The sequence below is a fragment of the Ipomoea nil genome, unplaced genomic scaffold, assembly GCF_001879475.1.
Source record: "Ipomoea nil cultivar Tokyo-kokei standard unplaced genomic scaffold, Asagao_1.1 scaffold0869, whole genome shotgun sequence".
In the NCBI taxonomy this organism is placed as follows: domain Eukaryota; kingdom Viridiplantae; phylum Streptophyta; class Magnoliopsida; order Solanales; family Convolvulaceae; genus Ipomoea; species Ipomoea nil.
The window spans coordinates 543,215-567,458 of NW_017617297.1; the positions used below are offsets into that span (position 1 = coordinate 543,215).

Sequence of the window (24,244 nt, forward strand, 5' to 3'; positions counted from 1 at the left end):
TTTTTTCTTGTTAATTCTCCTGTTAAATGAGTTATGATTATGAAAAGCTAAGAAAGAAGTGAAAGAACAATGGAAATGCTGGTGATGAAGAAGAAGAAAGAATGGTTTTTGCTTTTCATTTTATCTTGTTGATTATCCTGTTAAATGGGTTTTAATCCCATGTCGATTGTGACAGGTGACGGTGAAGACACCGCTGCCAGAGGTTTTTTTTTTTTTTTTTTTAATTAATTACTTTATATTAATAATATGTTTTTAATTAATTTTTTAAATTAAAAAAAAAAAATGAACGGTTACTTAGAGGTAACCTGTTAAATAACTTAATTGCATACAAATGAGAAGTTAAAGTGCCTAATTGGAACTTTTCTAAGTTTAGGGGGCTAATTGCACTTTGATCTATAGTTGAAGGGCCTATTTGACCCTTATCCTATTTAAAAATACACATTAGGCATTGAACTATTCGCGCAAAATTTCATCAAATTTCATTGTACTGATAATTCATATATAAAATGGGATGGAGTCCATGATGTATAAACTAAATAATCAAAGAATCAATAACTCTTTCTTCTAACCTAATATTTAGACAAATAATTTCATGACACCATCAAATATCTTATGCTAATGTTTGACTAACTACAGCTCTATGCTTTTCAAATTACAGTTTTACAGTAAACTAAAGAATGCTTAGCTCCCTCTACAATCTCTCAAATCAGCCCCCTGTAAGGATTATTGCAGGTTTGAACAGGCATGCCAGGACCACAAGAATTAATGGCTGAACCACAGAAAGGGTTTGTAGCATGTTGCAGCTGAGGAGACGTCATCGTCGTCATCATCATCATTTGTTGTTGCTGCTGAAACGCGAAAGCGTGTTGTTGGTTGGCCACAGCAGCCGTCTGAACTGAAGGCGGGGTGCTGGCGGCCAAGCTCGAGGCGTAGAATGGATGATGTTCTGGTTGTGGCATCACGAGGGCGGCTTTTTGTGATGGTTCCCATGGATTATAATAGCTTAAGCTTTGGTTTCTCCTTGTGATTGCGTCGTCATACAGGCTATCGAGTGTAAGTTTGTCCAGTCCTCTGGCCTTTTTCACCAAAGCAGGAAGTATCAATACTAAGTATGAATGCTAAAAGGAAACATGCTTGTCATAATGCATGTAGCTAAGGAAAAGTCTTAAAAATATAGTATTTGTGCATAAATAAATAACTAAAAATTTAAGAAATGAAGAAAGAAAATCCAGAAAATACTAATACCAGCTTGCTAGCAGTTGCAACACTCTCAATGGAGCTGGGAGCTTCTGCAAGTGCCAATTCCCAGGCTGTAGCTCCATTTGCAGGATTTCGACCATTGGCCGTTTGGTCAGCAGAATCTACACAAAACAGTGCCAATTTTGGAAACTGAACACACTATAATATATTCAGCAGTATTTGGAAACTGAAGTCCATTTGTTAATTTTCATCATCTATTGAGATTATGGTGCAGTTTAAGTCTTAATAGAAATTTACCAGGTGGTACAATCGCTAAAGCAACAGCATTTTTCTCGTCCAATTTAGTAACAGCTGGAGCAGGATCTTTCTGAGACTGGGAAAGAGCATACAGTAAGGATTTGTAGGAAACCAAAGAAAACACACACATATACGAGACACTAATTCATACCAACAGATTAGGTGGTTCTGCCACTAGAGATTTTGTTTTGATATCTTTTGCATTTGGTTCAGGCACAAGTTTTGGTGGAGGTAGGGGCGGGGATCTCGCCTCTGTGACCTCTGGTTTCTTTTTGTAGTCTGTAGCCAAAATCACTTTGGATTTGTTATCAACGGCCTGCTTTGTTTTAGTTACAAGTGGTAAGAGAAGTTTAAAACACACAATAAGTAAAGAATTTATATAGGATGTTAGTAAATGAAAGAGGAACAGGTTAGTCAAACAAATATTGCAAAGCTTCATTAGACTTTTAAGTTTTAATGTTTGTGGATATAAACTCCCTTCAAATAAGAGCAGACTTTAAATGAGAGTTTCTTACTGAATCCTTGAGAAATGTAGAAGGTCGAGGTGCTTCTTTCACACACTCCTCCATGGTTTGCAGAAATAATGTAGGCGGCTTTGATAATAAAAACAGAAGTGAGATGTGAGGGAAAAATTCATTAAAGTAACCAATATACCATAAATTTTCAGAAAAGAGTTATAGTACCCGTTCAATCGTGATGAATTTTTCTCCCCGACCCACATCAAGTTTTTTGCATATTTCATAAAACTCTGAGAGCTTCTCTGCCTAACAGCATAGAAATAAATGTTTATTATGAAGATTGTTTGAATGTGGAAGCTCAACTAAAGGAGAATATCAGAATACCTGCTGGCCAGCCTTGCGATATATATCCAGAGCTCTAAGAGCATTTTGCCGTTTCATCTCAAAGAACTGTCAAGTGTCAGCTTTGGCATTACCATTGCTGTTTATTAAGAAAACCCAAAAAAAAAAATTAAAAAAAATCAACCATGTATATAATAAAACTGAGTGTACCTTGTCAACCAAAGTAGCTGTGCCATCACTTATAGCATTGTAGATTTTTATGCTTTCCAAAGCAACCTATTCCAGAAATATCAGATGATTAGATGCCCCCAAACAATGAAAGTTAATCACTACTAATAAACCAATAAGAAAAACCCCAGCTACCATAGATAGTGCTGATTGAATCACATGATTATGCATAGCTGCCCCTTGCGGCTGCAAAGAAGTTGCACAAGGAGTGTCATCAATAATCAGTCAGAGACATGAAAAAGCTAAACTCGTTGGAGTAAAGACGTTCAGTTTATGACATTTTTAGGGGTCAAGTGTGTTGTTCAAATTCAAGAAATGCCACCTTTCAAAGATAATTGGCAAGCCACGTTAGAATCATAATCAGATAAGAACCAACCTTAACCTGCGAACTGTGAACTTCTGAAGGATTACAACGCAACTATAACATGATTGCACCGCTATGGCTCCAGACATGCCTGGAGGACCTTAAGGTGGAATTGTATCTGGGTGCGGTGCACCCATTCAGAAGTTCGCAGGTCCGCACGTTAAGGTCAGTTTGAACCTGATTATGGACCCGCCACATTAAACTGATGAAAACAGTAAATTACCTGACAACCAATAACACAATGTAGAAGCTGTTGCAGTGCTGGTAACTGCTCAAGCAACTCTAAAGTGTCCAACTCTTTGGATCTCTTCATTAAATGTAATGAAAAAGTATGCTTAGAGGAAGTAGGATTGAATCTGACTTGAACCAAGAATATTAAACTTCACAAATCAGAATACAAAGTATACTACTACAGTAAGTTTATTGCATACGTTTAACAAAATAATACTGATTCAACTTTTTTCCTCACCGTATAATAAGTCTCCACATCATATTTCAATATTCGGAAGCATTCCAGCCTCTCTTCCAAATATAATGCATAACTACGAACCCAACCAGAGTAATCCCATGCTGAATAATGGATAAGAACACAATTTAGCATAGAAGAGCCTACACTTACAGAACTTCTGATAATTAGCAAAATTAGTGAACCATACCATTAGGACTTGAGTCATCCTTAAAATGAGTCATGTTAAGCATGTAACTCCTGCTCTGTCCATAGTTAATAAGTTCCTCATGGAATGTCAGATCCACCTCTCTCAAAGCACGATGAATAAGAATCAACGTTTTCAGTGCAACCTGTAGATAAAAGTCAGGCAGACAGAACTTGGAACTTCCCAGGAGCAAATTATCAGTCACTGAGCAGATATCTAAACACTTTGTTTACTTTTCTGTTAACACTAAATATCCATACAACATATTAGACCCGAGACCTAGAGTAGAAACAGGTCTTCGTTGAAAAACTTCAGACAAAGCAAAACAGATCTCTTCAAAATATAATTTTCCCTAAAATGTTGATATTAGATAGGGGGATCATACCGCCCAGTTATGCGTCTTTGACAACCGTCTTTCAAGAGCATGTATGCAGTATGCAACATCATCTCGGTGTCTGGTAGCCAAAATGGCAGCAAAGACAGCTGAAAAATGCATTGCAAAAACTATATCAAGTTCAATCCAGGACACACACACACACACACAAACAACATGCCCCTCATATGCACACCTTTAATCTGTTTCTCATTTGCTGGCTGTTCAACATGATTTGTTGCCTTAACAATCGCAATATCCAACTCCTGTTGACCATTCATTCACCCAAAATCAAAAATCGAATGCATAAAACCACAAGAGAATAAAGAAATTAAAACATTTTGTCTGTACCTTGTAATGGCTGTTTATTTTAGCTACAGTGGCAGTGGTGGTATCCTTAAGTGCTCCAAGTGTTTTTCTCAAGCTTTTCTTCGTCCCTCCTCCTGACATTTTCAAAATTATACCTTCCACAGCTACACCATCACAACAGCCCAAATTTCAGTGTTCTGAAGCCATTTTACTATATATATATATATATATATATATATATATATATATATATATATATATATATATATATATATATATATATATATATATATATATATATATATATAAGCTTAAAACCGCAGTGACTGTCAAGATCAAACAATTGATGCTATAATTCTCAATCATACTTTCCTATTTGCGTCAATTATCAAGAACCCTACCAGCACAAGATCAAGAAAAACGAAGAAATAACAAAAATAGGGGTGGGAATAAGTGAAACCAGAAGAGAGTCTTAAGGCATACCTGGAATTGATATCCAAGAATAAAAAATGAAGCGAGAAGGGATGAAGAAAGAACACAAATAGGGGATCTATAGAAGAAAAGGATGCAACACAACAATGAATTCAGAGTCCATTGACGTCATCTTCCCATTGATTTTCTTTTCTGTTGTACATTTTGTTTATTTTTGGAAGTATACAGCTGTTACCTCTATGGCTCTATGGGCTACTTCTACATTACTCTCTCTCTCTCTCTCTCTCTCTCTCTCTTTCAAAATTCAAAGCATGAAGCAGCATATTAAAGATCACCATATCCTTGCAGAAATTGTTCTTCAATGATAATATCATCGTGTTAAATCCATGCAGTCTATTTTACTTTGACTTCACATACATTTTACATTCAACAAAAATGTACTTAGCTATTAAACAAAAAATTGTAATACATCTGCCACTTGTTATCTTCTTATACCAGAATCATGCTTCAGCCGCTCAGTTATTATTTATGCATATTGTTTGGATGTTGCCTTAGTGGCTAAGATAGCATTTGTTATTTACTTATTTGGCATCCAATAGGTGATAGCTAATTTTAGTAACAAATTAAAATTTTTATTTTTTTTATATATAGAGTAAATTTTTTTATTTTTTTTTATATATAGAGTAAATTTTTTGTAAGACGGTAAGACCACCTCACCATGAGACATATAATACGTTTTTTGGGTGCATAAAAAAGTATTTTATTTTAATTAAAATGTATTACTGATCTCATCACATGAGACAATTACACACAAAGATTACTCTTTCTCATATTAAAATCATTATATACTATTCACTTTTAATATGATAGTGAAAAAAAAATTCGTTATTTTCATTGGACAATTGTGAATGGACCAACTCCATTGTAAGTTAATCAAAAAATGCACAAAATAACCAAATATTAAAAATTTTAATATAATAATGACATGCATGTCGTGATTATTAAGAATATTTTTGTAGAGCAATGTAGGATTACTATTTTAATTATTTTTAGATCTTTTGTTAGACCGTTTAACTTGGGACATGTAATACAATATTTGTTAACTTATTTTACATTTTAATTAAAAAGTATTACATCTCTCACGTAAGTCAGTTTCATACAAGAATTATATAATAATATTCACTTTGATGAAATAGTTTTAAGAAAATGAAATTCTTTATTTTTATTAGATACATCTGAATTAGCCAACTCTATTACAAGTTAATTAAATATGCACATAATAATCAAATATAGAAAAAAATCTAATATAATAATGACATGCATGTCGTGAATATTAAGAATATTTTTCTCTGTTAATTAGAAATGCACATAATAATCAAATATAGAAAAAAATCTAATATAATAGTGACATGCATGTCATGAATATTAAGAATATTTTTGTAGAGAAAAATAGCATTACTATATTTTACTCCATAGTAAATAAAACTCGGCACATGCACCCAAAAAGTTTGTAGTCCTGCGGTAACACTCTTTGTGCTTCAGTAGGTTGATTGAGGAAATATGTATGAACAGATACTACATTATACATCACTAATAAGCAATACAGACTCAAGTATTATTTATGACAAAAATATCAATTTCATCCCTTATATTTCCATGTGCAGTCAATTTTACTCTAATTTTAATTTATATTTTGAATATTTCAATCAATTAGATTAACAATCTATTCAAATAAACCATTTTAATTAACATGACATTTTAGCATCACAATTTTAACCCAATTCTATGTAATTATGAACAATTTAAAAAAAAAAAAAATCACTCTCAAATTTTACCTTCTCGAGCTCAATTAATTTTGTTTTTGCTTCTCAATGATATTAAAAAGATTCACCCTCATTGTTTTGACGAGTTTCCTCCTCTCGTTTACTTGGCGAGTTCTTTTTCGTAAAGCGTGAAATATAATGATAAAACTGGTCATGGCATATGTGAATTTAATCTCATTTTGGGTGACGAACATGACAATGAAAAAGAGACTCTTCTGAACCATGATATACAGTTCAGCCCGATGGAGATATTGTCAATGGATAGTATAATAGAAATAGATACTCAGGTGGTGTGCAAGACTATTCAACCAGTGTCAGTCACGGGTATGTTTAACCAAATCATTAAAGAAGCTTTAAGTTCCTCCAAAGAATTCAGATTCAAATTTGTAAAATAGTATGCGAATCAAATTTTCTGTAGCATTGCTAGAGAAATTGTTTCGTCTGACTGTAAGGAATGTTTGACCATTCCATCAATTTTTATTGTAAACGTAATTAGCTTCTTTATTAAAAAAAAAAAGATTCACCCAATTTTCAATACATAGGGATTACTTTTAGATTGGTTTACATGCATCTTTCTATATTGAAGATGAGATTTGCTTCTAAATTAAAATTACTGAACTTTGGATGATTTTTTTCTTATAAGAATGCATGCATTATTGAACTAATAAGCTTGAAGATGACATTGAGAGCTACTTTTTTACTGTTTGTATTATTGTATATCCATATATGATAAGTTAAAATAGTCATATAAAAATATTTTGATAAAAATGTATATTTAAATGATTATCATTGTTACCAGGACTATGTGGTCCAATGGTATCCGGGTTGGACTTCCATTTGGAAGATTATAAGTTCGAGCCTCAGTGGAGGCGTTATTGGTTCTTTGTGTTTCAATAGGTTGAGAAAGTATATGAACAGATACTACAATGTAATAGAGCCAGTAACTTTCAAAAAAAAAAAAAAATGATTATCATTGTTGGTAATAAAATGGTCAAGTTGATTAAAACTTTAAACTAAAATTGACAAAAAAAAAAAAAAAGGACAAAATTAACGGTGTGACAATATAAGTTAGATTGAATTGATCTTTATGCATTTTTAAGCAATGCTTGTGTACGTGGGCACACACATATATAGCCGTAGGTTCATATAAGAACATGCTCTCATGTAAAAAGTGAGAAGTGATATGATCTATCTATTTTGGTAGATGAGAAATGCTGAAAATTATAGGGAAAAGAGGTGAAATTATTTTTATAAATATTGTTAATTTGAAATTTTGTAATAATTATAAAAATGAGTTAATTCCAACAATAGTCCTTCGACTATTGTAATTTTTAAAATTTGGTCCTCATTTATTAATTTGGACAAAATCAACCATTGACTATCAAAATTGTTCCATCATTGGTCCTTCCTTTAACCAAAAGTTAAATAGACTTTAGTGAAGGGTTAAAAGAGTCATTTCCTCTACTGGTTTCTTCTGAAACCCCCATAGATCCACCATTCCCTCCCCCAACTTCCTCCCTGATCTGCCACTCTTATCCACTTTCCGATCGGCCACCCTGTCGGACCCATCTATATATCGCTTTAATTTATTCTATCCCTTTTCATGGCCACCCAGTCTTAACTAAAAACACTACTAGCCTTTCTATAACCCCCAGCCAGCTGCCCCATTTGCAGAGTGCTACAGTGCTGCACCTCACTGCTATAGTGCCGCACCTCAATAACAAATTAACAATCCAAAATTCCAAATTCACAATCACTGCTATAGTGCCCTCACACGGCTTTAGATGGAACAAATTGAAGCCTTCACAATCCAAAATTCCAAATACAGTAGATTTTAGTCGAAGAATCAAGAATGGGAGCTTTCACGATGTATAATATGTGAGTAAACTCAATGAAGAAGACATACCTAGATTCGCATTCGCATGGGAGGGCTGGAGGCGTCGGCGACGTCGGTTGTTGTCTTCTTCACAAATTCGCAAGGGAGCGCGGAGTCGGCTGTCGTTTTCTTCGCAGATTCGCAGGGGGGCCCTGCGGCATCGGCTATCGTCGGCCTTAGGCTTGGCTTCGTCGTTGACCGTCAAATTTGGCGGAGTTTGAGGAGAAACAAATCACAGATACATAGATTTAAGAATTTAGATGTTAAGCATTATAGATTTGAGTTCTGAATTTTAATTTCTCATGGTTAAAGGGTTAGTTCTATTCGTACAAACTCGTCAAACAGGAAGGAAAAGAAAGATCTAGCTATGGAAATGACCTTTTTACCCCTTAACTTAACGTCTATCTCATTCTTGGTTAACGGAAGGATCAATCGTGGAATAATTTTGATAGTCAAGAGTTTATTTCGTCCAAATTAAAAGAGGAGAACCAAATTTGGAAAATCACAATAGTCGGAGGACTATTGCTGGAATTAACTCTTATAAAATTGATCCGTATTTTTTTTACTAAAAATACAACCATTGATGAACCTTTATGACTGGCCTAGATCAATCTCCACTTTTTACCAGAGGGGTTGCTCACACTACATATTTGTGCACCCAACTTGAGTGCACTATAGCAGATCTTAAGTGCACTATTCACAGTACATATTTGTGCACCCAACTTGAGTTCACTATAGTATATCTTAAATGCACTATTAGTTGTCAATAGATGAACTCTCAAACTTTGTCCAATGCAATCTCAAGTTCGTAATAATTATGAAAATGTCACTATATTTTTTTTTTGGGTCATTTTCCCCTACTTTGTAGTCATTAAATCAAACCAAATGAATACCCCCCCCCACCCCCCCCACCCCCCCCCCCCTTTTTAACAAACAAACATGTAAAGAAAAGAGCACGATGACATTTTGATAATGTTGTAAAAATCGCTCCTAGGCAGCCCATACCGTCTCAAATAAGGCCGGAATAGACCTTTTATGCGACTGGCCAAAATATACACTGTCGCTCAAAGCAACGTCATTTTGAGCGAATAACCCTAAAATCACTAATTCTCATTATAATCGTCGCTGCTCGTCCAGAACCGCAGAACGTCCATCGCATCCGGTCCCTTCTTCTTCAATTGTATATTTAATCTTTGGAGTTAGTAATCCATTCTTATAAAAAGGGCATTCAATAACCAACATGGTTGACGTGGTGGTTCAGTGCCTTGTCTCTTCTCTCCCACAACGCCTTGTCTCTTAAGTATGAGGTTGGGGGTTTCATCCCCACTCATGTGAATAGAGCAAACCATGTTAGAGGGATACCTTTAGGCAACAAAAAAAAAAAAAAAAAGCGCATTCAATTGTATATTTTATCTTTGGAGTTTCTTCTTCTTCTTCAACTTGTATATTTAATCTTTGGAGTTAGTAATCCATTCTTATAAAAAGGGCATTCAATGTAACCCATTGCAATTCAGAAATCAAGAAAACAGTAAGATGAACTTTTACAATGGATGCCAACTAGTTGAAGAGTACATGGAGATTAGTTGCAGCAAAATTCCAGTCAAACAGGCAAACACCATATGACCAAGAATAATGTCTTATCTGTCCTACCATGCAAAATCAGCGCCTTCTAAAAGGCGAAATGCAAGTCCTAAATCTTGTCGTAAAGAATTCATAAAGCAGCATGGAATGATAAGGACTGCAGTATAGGTAAGCAACAACACCCAGAAATGCCACAATGTATGATCCAAGAAAGCTCCATTGAAACTCAACTATGAATGAATCATATGCTCCTTCATCATATAGTTCAGGTAATTTGGTATCGTTAGTGCCACAATCAGGAAGCGGTATTCCACAAAGAAAATTGTTACCTTCATAGCTCTGCTTCTCAAATGTACCGAACTGGGCAACCCTGGCTGGTGTCCTACCTGATAAGTTATTGTAAGCCACTGAGAAAACTGACAGAAAGTTCAAAGCTATCAGTTCAGATGGGATTTCACCAGTGAGCCTGTTGTAGGACAGATCCATGCTTTCTATTTCTTTCAACATGGATAATGTTTTAGGAATAGAACCATTGAAATAATTGTGTGACAGGTTTAAAGAGTGAATGTCACTGAGATAACCAATACAGGGAGGGATTGGACCTATGAATTTATTATGAGATAGATCAAGTCCAGATATGAAATATAAAATACTGTGAGAAAAATCTTCATACCTACCCTTAGTTAAAAATTGCACATTTTCCGAAACACTTGTAATCACATTTGTTGCCATAGGATAATCCAACACACCAAACAGACCCACATATTCATAAGCCACTATCCTTGGCATTGACCACCCAACTACATAGGAGGAAAAGGCTCCATCAATTGGAAGTGGATTTTTCTCCCGGAAGGGCATGCTACACAAGCAAAGAGGTATCTTCCCATAAAGATTGTTGAATGAAAGATCTAGTATGCTGATGTTTTTGAGCTGACACAGTTCGGCAGGGATCGGGCTTTGGAGACTATTTCCCTTTAAAAGAAGAGTCCTTAAATTTGTGAGTGAGCTTAGCCAGCTAGGAATTCTGCCTGACAATTTGTTATATCTAACGTCCAAAGATATAAGAGAAGATAATCTGGAAATAAAACTTGGCAGAGATCCATCAAGTTCATTGTCTGCAAGATGTAAATATAACAAGGATGAAAGGTTAACACCAGGTGGTATTTGATGAAGATAGTTCGCGGAAAGGTAAAGCAATTTTAACTGTTGTAATCCAGAGAAACTTAATGGGATTGATCCTTGTAATGAATTCCCAGCCAAGACAAGGTACTCCAATGATGACAAGTTTCCAATCCAATTTGGAATTTTTCCTGAGATCAAATTATTCTTTAGAGACAGTATCTCTAGCTGAGAGCTTTTCATAATTCCATCTGAGAGTTCCCCTGAGAACAAGTTATTATCCATAAATAACTGATGAAGATTGGTGAGATTCCACTCTGATTTGAATAAATTCCCCTCAAAAGCATTATTTGAAAGCTTCAAATATCTCAAGGAGATGCACCCCATTATCAAATTTACTGGTAGCTCTCCAGAAAAATTGTTGTTGGATAGATCCAGATAGAACAAATTTCTCATATCACCCATTGATGGAGGAATTGTACCTTGAAATTCATTGTCAGACAATCGCAAATAGAGCAGGTTAGAAAAAATAAAACCTATAAGAGGCGGAAGCTCTCCATAGATTTTATTCATGGACACATCAAGCCAATACAGGTTTCCAAACCAATGGTCAGAATTCATAACAAATGAGCCCGTAAAGAAGTTTCCTCCAAGGGAAAGGAATTGTAGTCCAGAATTATTCTTGAGCAACCATGTAGGAATTCTCCCAGTTATACCGTTGTTACTGAGTTCTATAATTCTGAGGTTCCCTTGTGTCAAAATGAAACTGGGCATCACCCTACTTGGTTCATTGAGCTCACAATTTGTTATTCGAAGGAAGTTCAATTGAAAGAGCGGTGTCCAAGGTGGATTTTCTGTGTCTATCTTCAACATTCTATTGTTGCAATCAAGTTCAAAGAATTGAAGCTTAGAGTTGTTAGCAAATGAACTGAATGAGAAAGAACCTTCAAAGTGATTATCAGAAAGGGAAACATGTTCAAGGGATGAGAGACGGTAGAAAAGAGTTGTAGGAATGGTTCCACTAAGTCTGTTTGAAGAAAGATCTAGGAACTTTAGGGATGTTAAATTGCTAAAGCATAACGGAATACTTCCATCAAAGTTATTTGAGTAAAGATCCAACTCTTCAATGTCCCTCAAACCGCAAAATCCTGCACACACAAACATTAAATAATGAAGTGGAAGACAATGAATCATCTTATTCCATACAATTTAGTAAGTCAACTGAAGGTAAAGAAAAATGGAAGAAAACATATATAAATTTTATGCACCATGTTTGGTTATACTCAATCTAAGAAATAATTAGTTCCATAAGTCCTACTCTTCAGAATTCAGATGTATAGTACCTTCCTCCGGTAAAGGGCCATTTAATTCATTGTTTGCAAATGACAAAGATTTCAAGGAGGTGAAGGTCCCAATGGATGGTGGTAGATTGCCCGTGATTTGATTATTCCTGAACACCAATATTTGCAGACTGCGTAAAGTAGTTAACTCTGCAAAACACAGAAACAAAAATGAGTAGTTGGCAAGAAAACATAAGTTCAAACAGTAGCAGTAAAGAAATCGAGCTTACTGTTAAAATCTGATAAATTTTTTAGATAATTGCTTGCAAGGTTAAGATAATTCAGGGACAGTAATGCTCCCAAGGATGGAATTTCAGTTAGTTGGTTTTGAGCCAAACTCAACTGCTGTAGCTTCTTTAACTTTAGTTCTCCTTTCAAACCTGCATTATATTGATAAAAGCATGTAAGATTATAAAGCTTAATTGTACAGGATTTCCCAAGAGTGAAATGAAATATAGTGAGAGAGCTAAGTAGGATTGACCTTGTATGGTATTATTCTCCAAACCTAGCCCCTGCAATTCCTGAAAGGGAAGAAACAAAGAGGCATCAAGGAAGAAGTCAAATTCTCCAAGCTTCGGCTCCCTTATATCATGGAGATGAAGCTTAGTGACTCGCCCTGTCGTCAAGTTATCGCATTCAACCCTTTCCCACTTGCAGCAGTCTACCTCTTCATCGTCCCAGAAGGAGAGAGCAGACCCGTTCGGATAGTTGAATGCATCTTTGATTTTCAAAAGCGCAACTCTCTCTTCATCCAAGCAGCTAAAGCTTCCATAATCTTCAAGCCCTACCAGCAATAAACCTAACAGCGTCCACAAATGGAAGAGCCAAGGATTCTGCATAGCTTAATTAAATGTGTGTACGTACTACTGTTCAATTTGGTTTATAATGCTAAGCTAGCTAGTATATAACATAAGTTCATCAATCTGGCATTACCTTCTTAACTCAGAAACTCCAAACGAAGCCATACAAAGTAGACGGCGGCACTGACATTTTCTTGAACACCTTATGCGCAACATTTTAGTGCTTCATCCATAGACATGAGCGGCTGCCTGCTTTACCGCAATGCACAAAAAAACTAAGATCATTAGATCTTAGCGATACAATTTGCCGGAGGGTTCCAAATCCACGGATTTCACCTTAACCTAAGAATCAACGTGAATCCGGTTCAAAATCTGAACTTTGCCGGCCTCGAAAATATCCAAAAAGAAGCCTCGGAGGGATGCATGAAGCCATGAATGAGTAGTTACGTTGTGCATTCGTATGCACCATGCATGATGCATACAGATGAAAAAACAAAGTCGTTTTATTAAAAATGTGTGTCTCTCCTTTAAAAAAATTCAGGTTCGATTCCCAGCAATAACATTATGTTGTTCATTCATTCTGGAATTTTAGTTCATAGATTATGGAATTTTAGTTTATTGATTCTGGAATTATAGTTCATCGAAATTTTAGTTCATAGATTCTGGAATTTTAGTTCATTCATTCTGGAATTTTTAGTTCATAGATTATATTCTGGAATTTTAGTTCATTAGATTCTGGAATTATAGTTCATCGATTCTGGAATTTTAGTTCATTAGATTCTGGAATTATAGTTCATCGATTCTGGAATTTTAGTTCATATGTTGTTGCTGGGAATCGAACCTGAATTTCTTTTTTTTAAGGAGAGATGCGCGTTTTTAATAAAATGACGTCGTTTTTGCATCCGTATGCACCATGCATGGTGCATACGGATGCACAGCATAATTTGCCGCCATGAATAACAGTAAAATCCCAACAATATTTATTTAGATTGTAATAATTATTTATTTATTTTGGGACGTAGCACACTAGCAATATGTCATAATTTTTTTTTTTTCTCTGACATTTTGTTTATGTGCAATTTGGTATATATATGTTGAAAGACCTTTAGGGTGATCAAAGATTCTCTCTCCCTGGTTTCTAGGGTTTTCCATTTCTCTCCTTGATTTCTAGGGTTTTTCTTGCGTTTTTCTGCCGTTTTCTGCGTTTATTTGCATGCGTTTCCTTACACAATCGGTTATCCCTCTACAACGGTGATTGATTGTGCTCTGATTAATCATACTGCTTTGCTGGAGTTTTGTTTAGACACCGATCACAAAGGTTTTGTCGCATCTGGGTCGGTGATTTTTTGTTGTTTTCTTGGTTGGCATTTTGCGGGAACAGTGCTGCTACGTCGTGGATTCCTTGTTGATCTTGCTACACCGTACCACAATATTGTTTTTGCTCTGCCGAAACAATTCCTGCTACTGCCATAGTACGGGGGCGCTGGTTTAGTCACGAACAGTGCAGAATGGATGTTCAAGGCTTAACGCAGGGATGTGCGGAGATCACGCTCGACGACGAGGAAACCGGTGTCCGGTTTGAGGAGGAGGCGGGCACGGTGGAAGCCGAGGGTTTTACGCAGCAGTATTGGCAGTTGGTAGGCTGCTTTCTGACCGATCGTAATATTAAATTTGATGTGATGAGGCAGGTTATGGCGTCTGTGTGGAGGCCATTGATGGGGATACAAGTAGCCGAGGTGCAACCGAATCTATATCTTTTCACTTTCTATCATGATACGGACATGGCTTATGTGTTGGAGAATGGACCTTGGGCGTTTGAGAATGCCACCTTGGTATGTCAGCCATTGCGTCCTGGCGAGCATCCAACTCAGGTAACTTTGAACACAATAGATTATTGGATACAGGTACACGACTTGCCGGTCGGATACCGTACGGATAAGGTTTTGGAGAAGGTGGGTGATTATCTAGGGCTTTTTGTCCGTTTGGATGAAAGAAACTTTGTGAGGCCGTGGACTAGATTCTACAGAGTTAAAGTCACGGTTGAGGTAACGGCACCGTTAAAAAGACGAATGAAGATGATTTTGCGAGATAATACGTGGACATGGGTGAATTTCCGTTACGAGCGTTTGCATATGTTCTGTTATTTTTGTGGAAAGTTAGGGCATACGGATAAATTTTGTCTTGATGCTCGTGTGTCTGGTCTGAAACCCGAGCAGTATCCATTCAATGCAAGTTTGAAGGCGGGGGGTAACTCACCGGCAAAGGCGGTAGGGGAAAGTTGGTTGCAAAAAGGGGAGCAGAGGCATCGTGAGTTAGGGATTGGACGTGGGGAAGGGGGGGCTGTTCGGGTTTCATGCATGCATGGGAACCGTACAGGGGGCGGGGGTATTGTTACGCCGGAGGAGGGCCATCATGGTGTGTTGAGGGTGGGGGGTGCTACGGGTACTTGGGGCAGATCGGCCTCGGTGGTTTATAGGGGTGGTGTTGGGGGGGAAGGGGAAGAGGGAGTTCGGGTGGATCCAAAAAGAAGGAGGGGTGTGGAGAGGGAGGTTGCGGGTGATGTGGTGGTGGAGGAGGGAGTGATGTTGGTTGATACTGATTCTTCTGTTTTGGCGGGACCTGTTGATCAGGCCCGCCCTTCCCAATGAGTATCCTGAGTTGGAACTGCCGTGGCTTGGGCAATCCACGGACAGTTCGAGAGATTGTGGACCTGGTGTCCAAAAGGAAGCCGGATTTTGTGTTCTTGATGGAGACGATGGTGGATAGGAGTCATGTGGAGAGACTCCGGGTGAGGATTGGTTTTGAGGGTGGTTTTGGTGTGGACAGTCAGAGACAGAAGGGTGGTATGGGGTTCTTATGGGCAAAGAATAACAGTGCACGTTTGCTCAAGTATTCGCAAAATCATATTGATCTAGTTGTGTCTTTACCGAATCGGCATCATTGGAGGCTCACTTGCTATTATGGTTTTGCTCAAAGCACGAGGAGAAGGGAGTCGTGGGATTTTCTGCGATCACTTAAGGATGCATCTGATCTTCCTTGGGTGGCGATAGGGGATTTTAACGATCTCCTTTATCAATCTGAGAAGAGGGGAAGACGGCCACATCCGACTGGTTTATTGGAGGTTTTTGGGGAGGCCCTAATTGATTGTGGTTTGACGACTATTCCCATGATCGGGTACCCTTTCACCTGGGAACGGAGTAAGGGAACACCGAATTGGGTAGAAGAACGGTTGGATAGGGCGGTGGGGGATGCAGCTTGGTTGGAGATGCATAATAGAGCCAGGCTATACAATATTCAGACTCTGATGTCGGATCATACGGCCCTTTTTTTTGGATATTTATGGCTCAGGTACTACACGGAGGCCGCGTAGTTTTCGTTTTGAAAATGCGTGGCTGGAGGATGAGGGCTGCAGGGGGGTGGTGGAGAATCAATGGTTGAGCACACAGGGTATGGGGTTGCAGGAAAGATTGTGGACGTGTGGTCAGGGTTTGAAGAAATGGGGAGGGGACCACTTTCATAAGTTTGGTTCCAGGATTGATTCTATAAGGCGGGATATGAATGCTTTGAGAGGTCGCATGGATCCAGTCTCGTTGGGGCAGTTTAGGCAGCTGGATGGTCAATTATGTTCCATCCTGTCGCAGGAGGAGACTTTCTGGAAACAAAGGGCCAAACAACACTGGCTGCAGGGTGCTGATCGAAATACAAAGTTCTTCCATCAATATGCCACGCACCGGAAGAGGAAGAATTTTGTTATGAAGCTCAAGGATGAGAATGGGACATGGAAGGAGGGAGATGGCCTTGTTTCGCTGGTCACGAGTTACTATTCACAGATATTTCAGTCAAGTGGTGGGGCCGGTGTGTTTCACGTGGAAACCCTCACACCACGTGTCACACGAGAGCAAAATGATGATCTGCTTCGTCCGGTTGAGCCGGAGGAAGTGAAGCACGCTTTGTTTTCTATGGGAAAGGATAAATCGCCAGGACCTGATGGCATGAACCCGGGCTTCTACCAGGCATTCTGGGATCTCGTTGGTAAGGATGTTACTGATTTTGTGCTTAATTGTTTATCTCAATCATCCTTTCCCCTAGAGTTGAATGATGCAAATATTGTTTTAATCCCTAAAGAAGGCAGCCCCTGAGTTTGTTGCGGATCTCAGGCCTATTGCTTTGTGCAATGTGGTTTATAAGGTAATGGCCAAGATGATTGCTAATCGTATGAAACCACTGCTTGATAATATTATTTCGGAGTCGCAAAGTGCTTTTTTGCCAGGCAGGCTTATTTCAGACAATATTCTTATTGCGTCTGAGGTTGGCCATTATCTACGAAGGAAACAGTTAGGGCAGGTAGGGTGGGCAGCTCTCAAATTGGATATGGCCAAGGCCTATGACCGGATGGAGTGGTCGTTTGTGGAGCGTATGTTATTGGGGCTGGGGTTTGATGGCAAATGGGTCAGACTAATTATGTTATGTGTACGGACAGTCAGGTACAGGGTGCTGGTCAATGGGAAGCCGAGCGAGGAAATAATCCCGTCTAGGGGTTTAAGGCAGGGGGATCCACTCTCTCCCTATCTTTTTATTATATGTGCAGAAGGCTTGTCTCTGTTGTTACAGGATGCTCAGGCTAAAGGACGGATACATGGTTGCCGGGTGGCTCGTGGAGCACCAGCCATTTCGCATCTTTTCTTTGCGGATGATAGCCTGCTTTTCTTTAAGGTAAACATGCAGGAAACTATGGAGGTGAAACGTTGTTTAGAGATTTATGAACTGTTTTCAGGGCAATCTGTTAATTTTCATAAGTCCAATATTTCTTTTAGCCGAAATACCAGTTTGGGGGACAGGAACACCATTGTTTTTGGGTTAGGAGTTGAGCAAGCTGAGGATTTTGGGAAGTACCTGGGTCTCCCCTCAGTTATTGGTAGAAACAGGAAAGTGGTTTTTTCATATGTTGAGCAGAAATTGAAGCAGAGGTTTGGGTCCTGGAATAAGAGACTGTTATCTATGGCAGGTAAAGAGGTGTTACTGAAAAGTGTTGCGCAGGCAATGCCCACTTATACTATGAGTATCTACCTATTACCTAAGACTTTATGTGTCTCTCTGGAAAGACTGATGAATAGATACTGGTGGGGTAAAAGCAATGTGGTAGATGGCATTCATTGGATGGCCTGGGATAAGATGTGTGTACCCAAGAAGCATGGTGGTATGGGTTTTAAGAGACTGCATGAATTTAACTTGGCTCTTCTAGGAAAGCAAGGGTGGAGAATGTTGACTTGCCCAGAGTCCCTAGTGGCCAGAATCTTTAAAGCAAGGTATTTCCCTAATGATACCTTTTATGAGGCCACTCTTGGTGGTAACCCAAGTTATGTTTGGAGAAGTATAATGGCCAGCCAGGAGCTAATTCGCAGTGGTTGCAGGCGAAGAATAGGCAACGGAAGATTGACCAAAGTTTGGGACCACCCCTGGTTGCCTGACCCTCACGATCCGTTTGTCCTTTCGGATCAAATTGCGCAACATTCTGACTTGATGGTGGCAGACTTGATAAATTATGAGCACCGGAATTGGAATTAGGAATTAATATCACAATTTTTTATTCCTAGAGATGCTAGTTTGATTTTACAGACCCCGGTGTGTGTGGATTTTAAAGATGACTGGTTCTGGATGGATGATATTAGGGGAGTTTATACAGTAAAGAATGGTTACAGGCGCCTTGGTGAAATTTATGCCCCATGTGATCCAGTTTGGAATAACATTTGGAAATTACAGGTTCCCCCCAAATGGAGAATATTTTTATGGAGAGCTATCACAAATGTTTTGCCAACAATTACTAACCTGGTTAATAGAAGAGTGGAGATCCCAAATGTTTGCCCTGCTTGTGGTGTGCTTGGGGAGGATGTTATGCACATTTTATGCAATTGTGTTTATGCTAGACGTGTGTGGAATATTTCACAACTCCAAATCCCTAACTTTGGTGATCATGATTTTATGCAGTGGGTGGAGCTTTGGTTGGGAAACTCAGTAACATCTGCTGGGTTTCTAAAAGATCAGATTTGTGGAATACTCTACGAAATTTGGAGGGCTCGAAACATGGCTGTTTGGGACCTTGCATTACCATCCCCGTTGCATCTTTGTGCCTCGTTTCAACGCTCTTGGGCTGCCTGGTCGTTGTCCACCGCACATGGCCGCACTGTTGGGTCACCGCCGGTTGCCACCATGCCGCATGCGCTGTCCGATCTCCAGGCGCTACAGCTGCCTCACGGTACGGTGCTTTGCAGCATAGACGCGGGGTTCTACGGCGCCCAACACTCCCCTACTTTTGGCTTCTATATACGCAGCTTGGATGGCGTTTTTGTTGCAGCGGCTAATGGCCCCCTCTCTTGTCCGTATGATCCCCTATTGGCCGAGGCTATGGCAATACGTGAGGCTCTATCGTGGCTGCAGGATCACAATTATCAAAACGTCCTCATGTTATCGGACTGTGCTGTTCTCGTTGCTAGTTTCCGGGATGCCAGTTCTTATCGTTCGTATCTTGGCATTGTTTTAGATTCCTGTTTACGTTTAATTAATTCGTTTTCTGCTTGCTCTATTAAGTTTGTACGCAGAGGCACCAATATGGTCGCCCATGCATTAGCTAAGCACGTTGGTGCGGTTCAGACACGTTCAGTCTGGAGGGAAGCTCTACCTCCTTTTATTCCTGCTGGTTTAAGTTAATATATGAAGTTTTTGGTTTTCAAAAAAAAAAAATGTTGAAAGACCTTTCAATTTTGACAATGCTTGGGAAATATGTTTCAATTTTCCGATGAATCAGTGCCTATGAAAAAAGTATTTCTATCCAGATCAACATATTTACTCCAATAATGATTACAAATTTCCCACGTCATCTAAAAAAATTATTTCTCAAAAATGCAATTCTTATTTTTTAAGTGAATCATTTACTTTATGCTTCCTTTGATTGTTATTTTTTTTTTTTAATTATCTCTCTTACTATATTAAAATGCATCACTTCAAAAGAGAATATATATATATATATATATATATATATATATATATATAATAAGTATTAGTATAGTAGTATGTAGTTAATTATAAAAGTTTCTAACACTTTTATTAATTTTTTATTATTTTCAGTTCTAAACTAACAAGTTTATTTTTAAAAAATTAACAATTTAGTTTTTATTATATTTTATTATTTCTATTATTTTATATTTTAATATGACTAGTAAATTTTTATTATTTTATTATGTGTAAATAATTTAAATATTATTTTTTAAAAAAAATAATAAGATAATTAAGTTGTTGGTACCCGTAATGGGCACTCGCACCAAGTGGGACAGGGGTGGATTTTGAAAATGTCCACGCGATGCTTAGGGGTGAGAATGAGTGGAGAAAATATAAGGTGGGTCGGGTGATGGATGTAGCCCTCCCTGACCCATTGCCATCCCTAGCCACTACGGAGGGAGCGTTATGCTGTGCATCTGTATGCACCATGACCCATTGCCATCCCTAGCCACTACGGAGGGAACGTTATGCTGTGCATCTGTATGCACCATGCATGGTGCATACGGATGCAAAAACGACGTCATTTTGACGTCTAACTTAAAAACTAATAATTCAGAATTGCATAACTACACATCCATAATTTCGTCACATCCATAATTTTATAACTATAAATCCAGAATTACATAACTACACATCCATAATTTCATAACTATAAATCCAGAATTGCATAACTACACATCCATAACTTCATAACTATACATCCAGAATTGCATAACTACACATTCATAACTTCATAACTATAAATACAGAATTGCATAACTACACATTCATAACTTCATAATTACACATCCAGAATTGCATAACTATACATCCAAAATTTCATACCTAAAAATCCAGAATGAATGAACTAAAAAATGAATAACATAATGTTGTTGCTGGGAATCGAAACTGATTTTTTTTTTAAGTAGGACGTGCGTTTTGATGCAAAACGACGTCGTTTTTGCATCCGTATGCACCATGCATGATGCATACGGATGCACAACATAATTTGTCACTGCGGAGGTAAATTGCGAGTAACGTAATCAACCCACCGATCAGATCCTAGTCTTTATGTGCGCACAATATATCCAATCCAAAACTTTCAACATCCTTGAGCCTTTTTTCATACATGTTTCCAGTGGGATTCAGACCCCACACTACGGCCTCCGGATTGTTATGTTGTGAGCACGTCGCACAGTTCTATATCCATAATTTTTATACTGTAGATTCATAATTTCTATACTGTAAATTCATAAAATTTATACTTTAGATTCATAATTTAAATACAGTAGATTCATAATTTCTAAACTGTATAGTTATCAATTATGAACATATAGTTCTCTGATTTGTGAAAACAGAGTTCAACAATTGGAATCTAAAGTATAAATTTTATGAATCTACAATATAGAAATTATGAATCTACAGTATAGAAATTATGGATATGGAATCGTGTCCACCTTGCAAGGTGGACACGTGCCCATGGCATAATTTGTCACGCCTTCAGTCATGACTTTTAAGTTAAGCGTCGAACCAACTAGATGAGTCCCGGGGATAATTAGGAAAATTCTTGAAAACGAAACATTTCAGAAACAGAGAAACACTATCGTCACGAGATTTTCATGCAACATAACAATCTCATCTTTCTATATGGTATTTTGCTTCTTTCATAAACCTTAAGCTAGTGCAAAATTAAGTGCAAGTAGTAAAGTCCTTTGTTCTTTGTAGTTTATTACTCCGTGTTCTGTGGGAAATTCTTGAAATTTTATATTCTTGTATTCTGAATAATATTCTTTTTATTATTCCAAACAACGTTACTAGCTAGTTTACTACGATTTATCCTCATTTTCCATGCCTTAGTTGTTTATTCTCGTTGAACATCATAATCATCTCATTTTTAAATGTTATTCAATTGTAATTATTGCACACATGAATCAAAATAAATTGGAATAAGGGTCAAATAGGCCGCTCAACTACACATCAATTCATCTCTGACCGTCTCCATGGTTAAGGAGACGGCCGGAGGCGAAGGGGTTTTTTTTTTTTTTTTTAAATAATTATTTTATTTAAAATTATTTTAAATAATTATTTTTAAATTCGATATCCATCACATCAACATGTTTTCAAGTAAACAAGTCATTTTGGGTCGAATTGTATGTGTTTGCATTGTTTAGGGACCCAATTACATTTTTTTATTCGATAACTCAATTGCAATTTGGTGTGCAATTGAGACGTGTTTGACCCTTGATAGTGTATATACGGTGACCCATATGATACCGTGTGATGCGTGAGGCTTGAGCTCGGGAACTAACGACGGTGGGTCGAGAAGTTCCGGTCAAGCCAGGGGCCAAAAGTCCCTCTCACCGTCATAAGTACGGGTATTTATAGAGGGTGAAGGGACAGGATCTGGGGTCCTAGCATGGCGGCAACGTGGCCGGCATGCACTCGTGGCCACCCTGTCCGAGGGGCGCCCTACACGTGGCGCAAGTCTTCTGCTACTATCTTTGGCGATGTGCTCTCGACCGGATCGGTCGGGAAAAGATTCTCGACTATCTACCCGGTTGAATAAGAAGCGACGTTACGTAGTGTAAGGGAACCGACCTGTAGTATCTACGCACGACCCGGGTACGGTCAGTATATGACTACCAACCCTTATTCCGAGTAAATTAATACACAATTCATTTGAAAATAAACAAACCGGTGGCCGCCGTGCTTAATTTCTCATTCCTTAGTAGTTGAGTTGCAAAGTCTTAAGTCAAATGTTGGCGCGAGATAGCATTGGTCATCATGGTTAGTGGTAGCCCTGACCGCAACTGCAGTCTGCGGAATATAATGGTGCATCATCCAATTAACCTCTACTTCTAGATTTGTCAATCACCCAACACCAACCTATATATGTTTGGTCCAAACTTGCAATTCTGGTCAATAGTCAATTCCATCTCCAGATACACATAATTTTTCAACTGTTAATCAAACACTAAAAAGCTATTTTTTTTCTCAATAAAATGAATCATATCGTTTCTCAATTAAAATTAAAAAGTTGGACCATTACTTTGAAACACTAACCATAATAAATATTTATAATTAATAATAACAAAACTGAATCAATCATAACATACTTTTTGAAATAAATATATAGTGAATACTCTCAATTAAAAACAAAAAATCTCCACACAATTATTCATTCGCAGTCATAAGATTTGATTCCCTTATTTTAAAGGTCAAGAGTTGCCCTCTTAACCATTTGACTAAAAGTTATTGCATTAAACTAGAGTTAGGAATGAAGAAGGTGAAGTCTTAAGTCTAAATTTGCATTTGACTATTAAGTTATTGCTTTAATAGTCTAAATTCAAGTCGGAAGAAGGTGAAGTCTTAAGTCTAAATTCCCCGCGCTCTCCCTCTCTCTTTTTTGGAGGAGTAAACCGTAATTATTGAAGGGTGTGCACTATGTGTTAACTCCACTTTTGTGTAATAACTCACAAATCATACAAAACAGATAAATCGAGACTATGTGTTATAAGCTCAATTGAGAGAATGTAGGCTAGAATTAAACTCAAGACTTTCTGATACAAGAATCATATATATGCTTCACCCCTTGAACTCGTCACTCTCTCTCTCTCTCTCTCATCAATCTTACTATATGTTCTTGGGTGCAATCTGTCTTCCGAGAACCAACTAAGCTACCATGATGGCTAAAATAGTATTATTTTTATTTTTATAGTATCTAGTATCAAAAATAAATAAAAGTCTTCATTAAATAATTGTCTTTTCTTATTTGGCGGGCATCTTAAACATTCTTCGCTGAACAGACCCAGAGGTTCCATACTTCCATATTATTGAATCTGCAATAGTATTTAATTAGCTAGCCAACAGACCTGTATAAATACGTGACTTTGTGTATCGTTGTCTTCTCATCTTTATCATTCATTATCCTTTGCATTTGCAGCGTTTTCTCCTCAGCTCGTATTGCAAAAACAGCCCAATTAACAATCCAGCACCTACCAACCTTCAACTATACAA

The 24,244-nt window shown here is 37.7% G+C and overlaps 3 protein-coding genes across 7 annotated transcripts; 1 reads left to right on the forward strand and 2 right to left on the reverse strand.

Annotated features, from left to right (window-relative positions):
- Positions 1 to 500: 500 nt before the first annotated feature.
- On the reverse strand, positions 501 to 5,055 carry LOC109178783 (putative clathrin assembly protein At5g35200). Of its 5 annotated transcripts, XM_019328344.1 has the most exons (17): positions 4,708 to 5,055; positions 4,267 to 4,388; positions 4,112 to 4,181; positions 3,928 to 4,025; positions 3,546 to 3,687; positions 3,359 to 3,459; positions 3,113 to 3,196; positions 2,661 to 2,711; positions 2,508 to 2,573; positions 2,340 to 2,405; positions 2,181 to 2,261; positions 2,013 to 2,090; positions 1,649 to 1,816; positions 1,498 to 1,573; positions 1,246 to 1,361; positions 931 to 1,076; positions 777 to 879 (listed from the first exon to the last, which is right to left on the reverse strand). In XM_019328344.1, coding segments are annotated over exons 2-17 (1,443 nt in total). In that variant the 5' UTR covers positions 4,366 to 4,388; positions 4,708 to 5,055; the 3' UTR covers positions 777 to 878. The 5 variants fall into 5 exon arrangements, with proteins under 5 accessions (XP_019183887.1, XP_019183888.1, XP_019183884.1 ...); XM_019328342.1 differs by having other exon boundaries at positions 501 to 1,076; positions 1,649 to 1,813; XM_019328343.1 differs by having other exon boundaries at positions 501 to 1,076; positions 1,498 to 1,567.
- A 4,817-nt stretch (positions 5,056 to 9,872) lies between these two features.
- On the reverse strand, positions 9,873 to 13,475 carry LOC109178782 (probable leucine-rich repeat receptor-like protein kinase At1g35710). Its single transcript, XM_019328338.1, has 5 exons — positions 12,877 to 13,475; positions 12,626 to 12,775; positions 12,399 to 12,545; positions 10,610 to 12,203; positions 9,873 to 10,538 (listed from the first exon to the last, which is right to left on the reverse strand). The coding sequence occupies exons 1-5, from the start codon at positions 13,232 to 13,234 to the stop codon at positions 10,505 to 10,507; spliced, it is 2,283 nt and encodes a 760-aa protein (XP_019183883.1). The 5' UTR covers positions 13,235 to 13,475; the 3' UTR covers positions 9,873 to 10,504.
- Positions 13,476 to 18,850: 5,375 nt separating this feature from the next.
- On the forward strand, positions 18,851 to 19,900 carry LOC109178743. The gene has a single exon (XM_019328284.1). It carries the CDS (start codon positions 18,851 to 18,853, stop codon positions 19,898 to 19,900), a length of 1,050 nt encoding a protein of 349 aa, XP_019183829.1.
- The last annotated feature ends 4,344 nt before the right edge of the window (positions 19,901 to 24,244 follow it).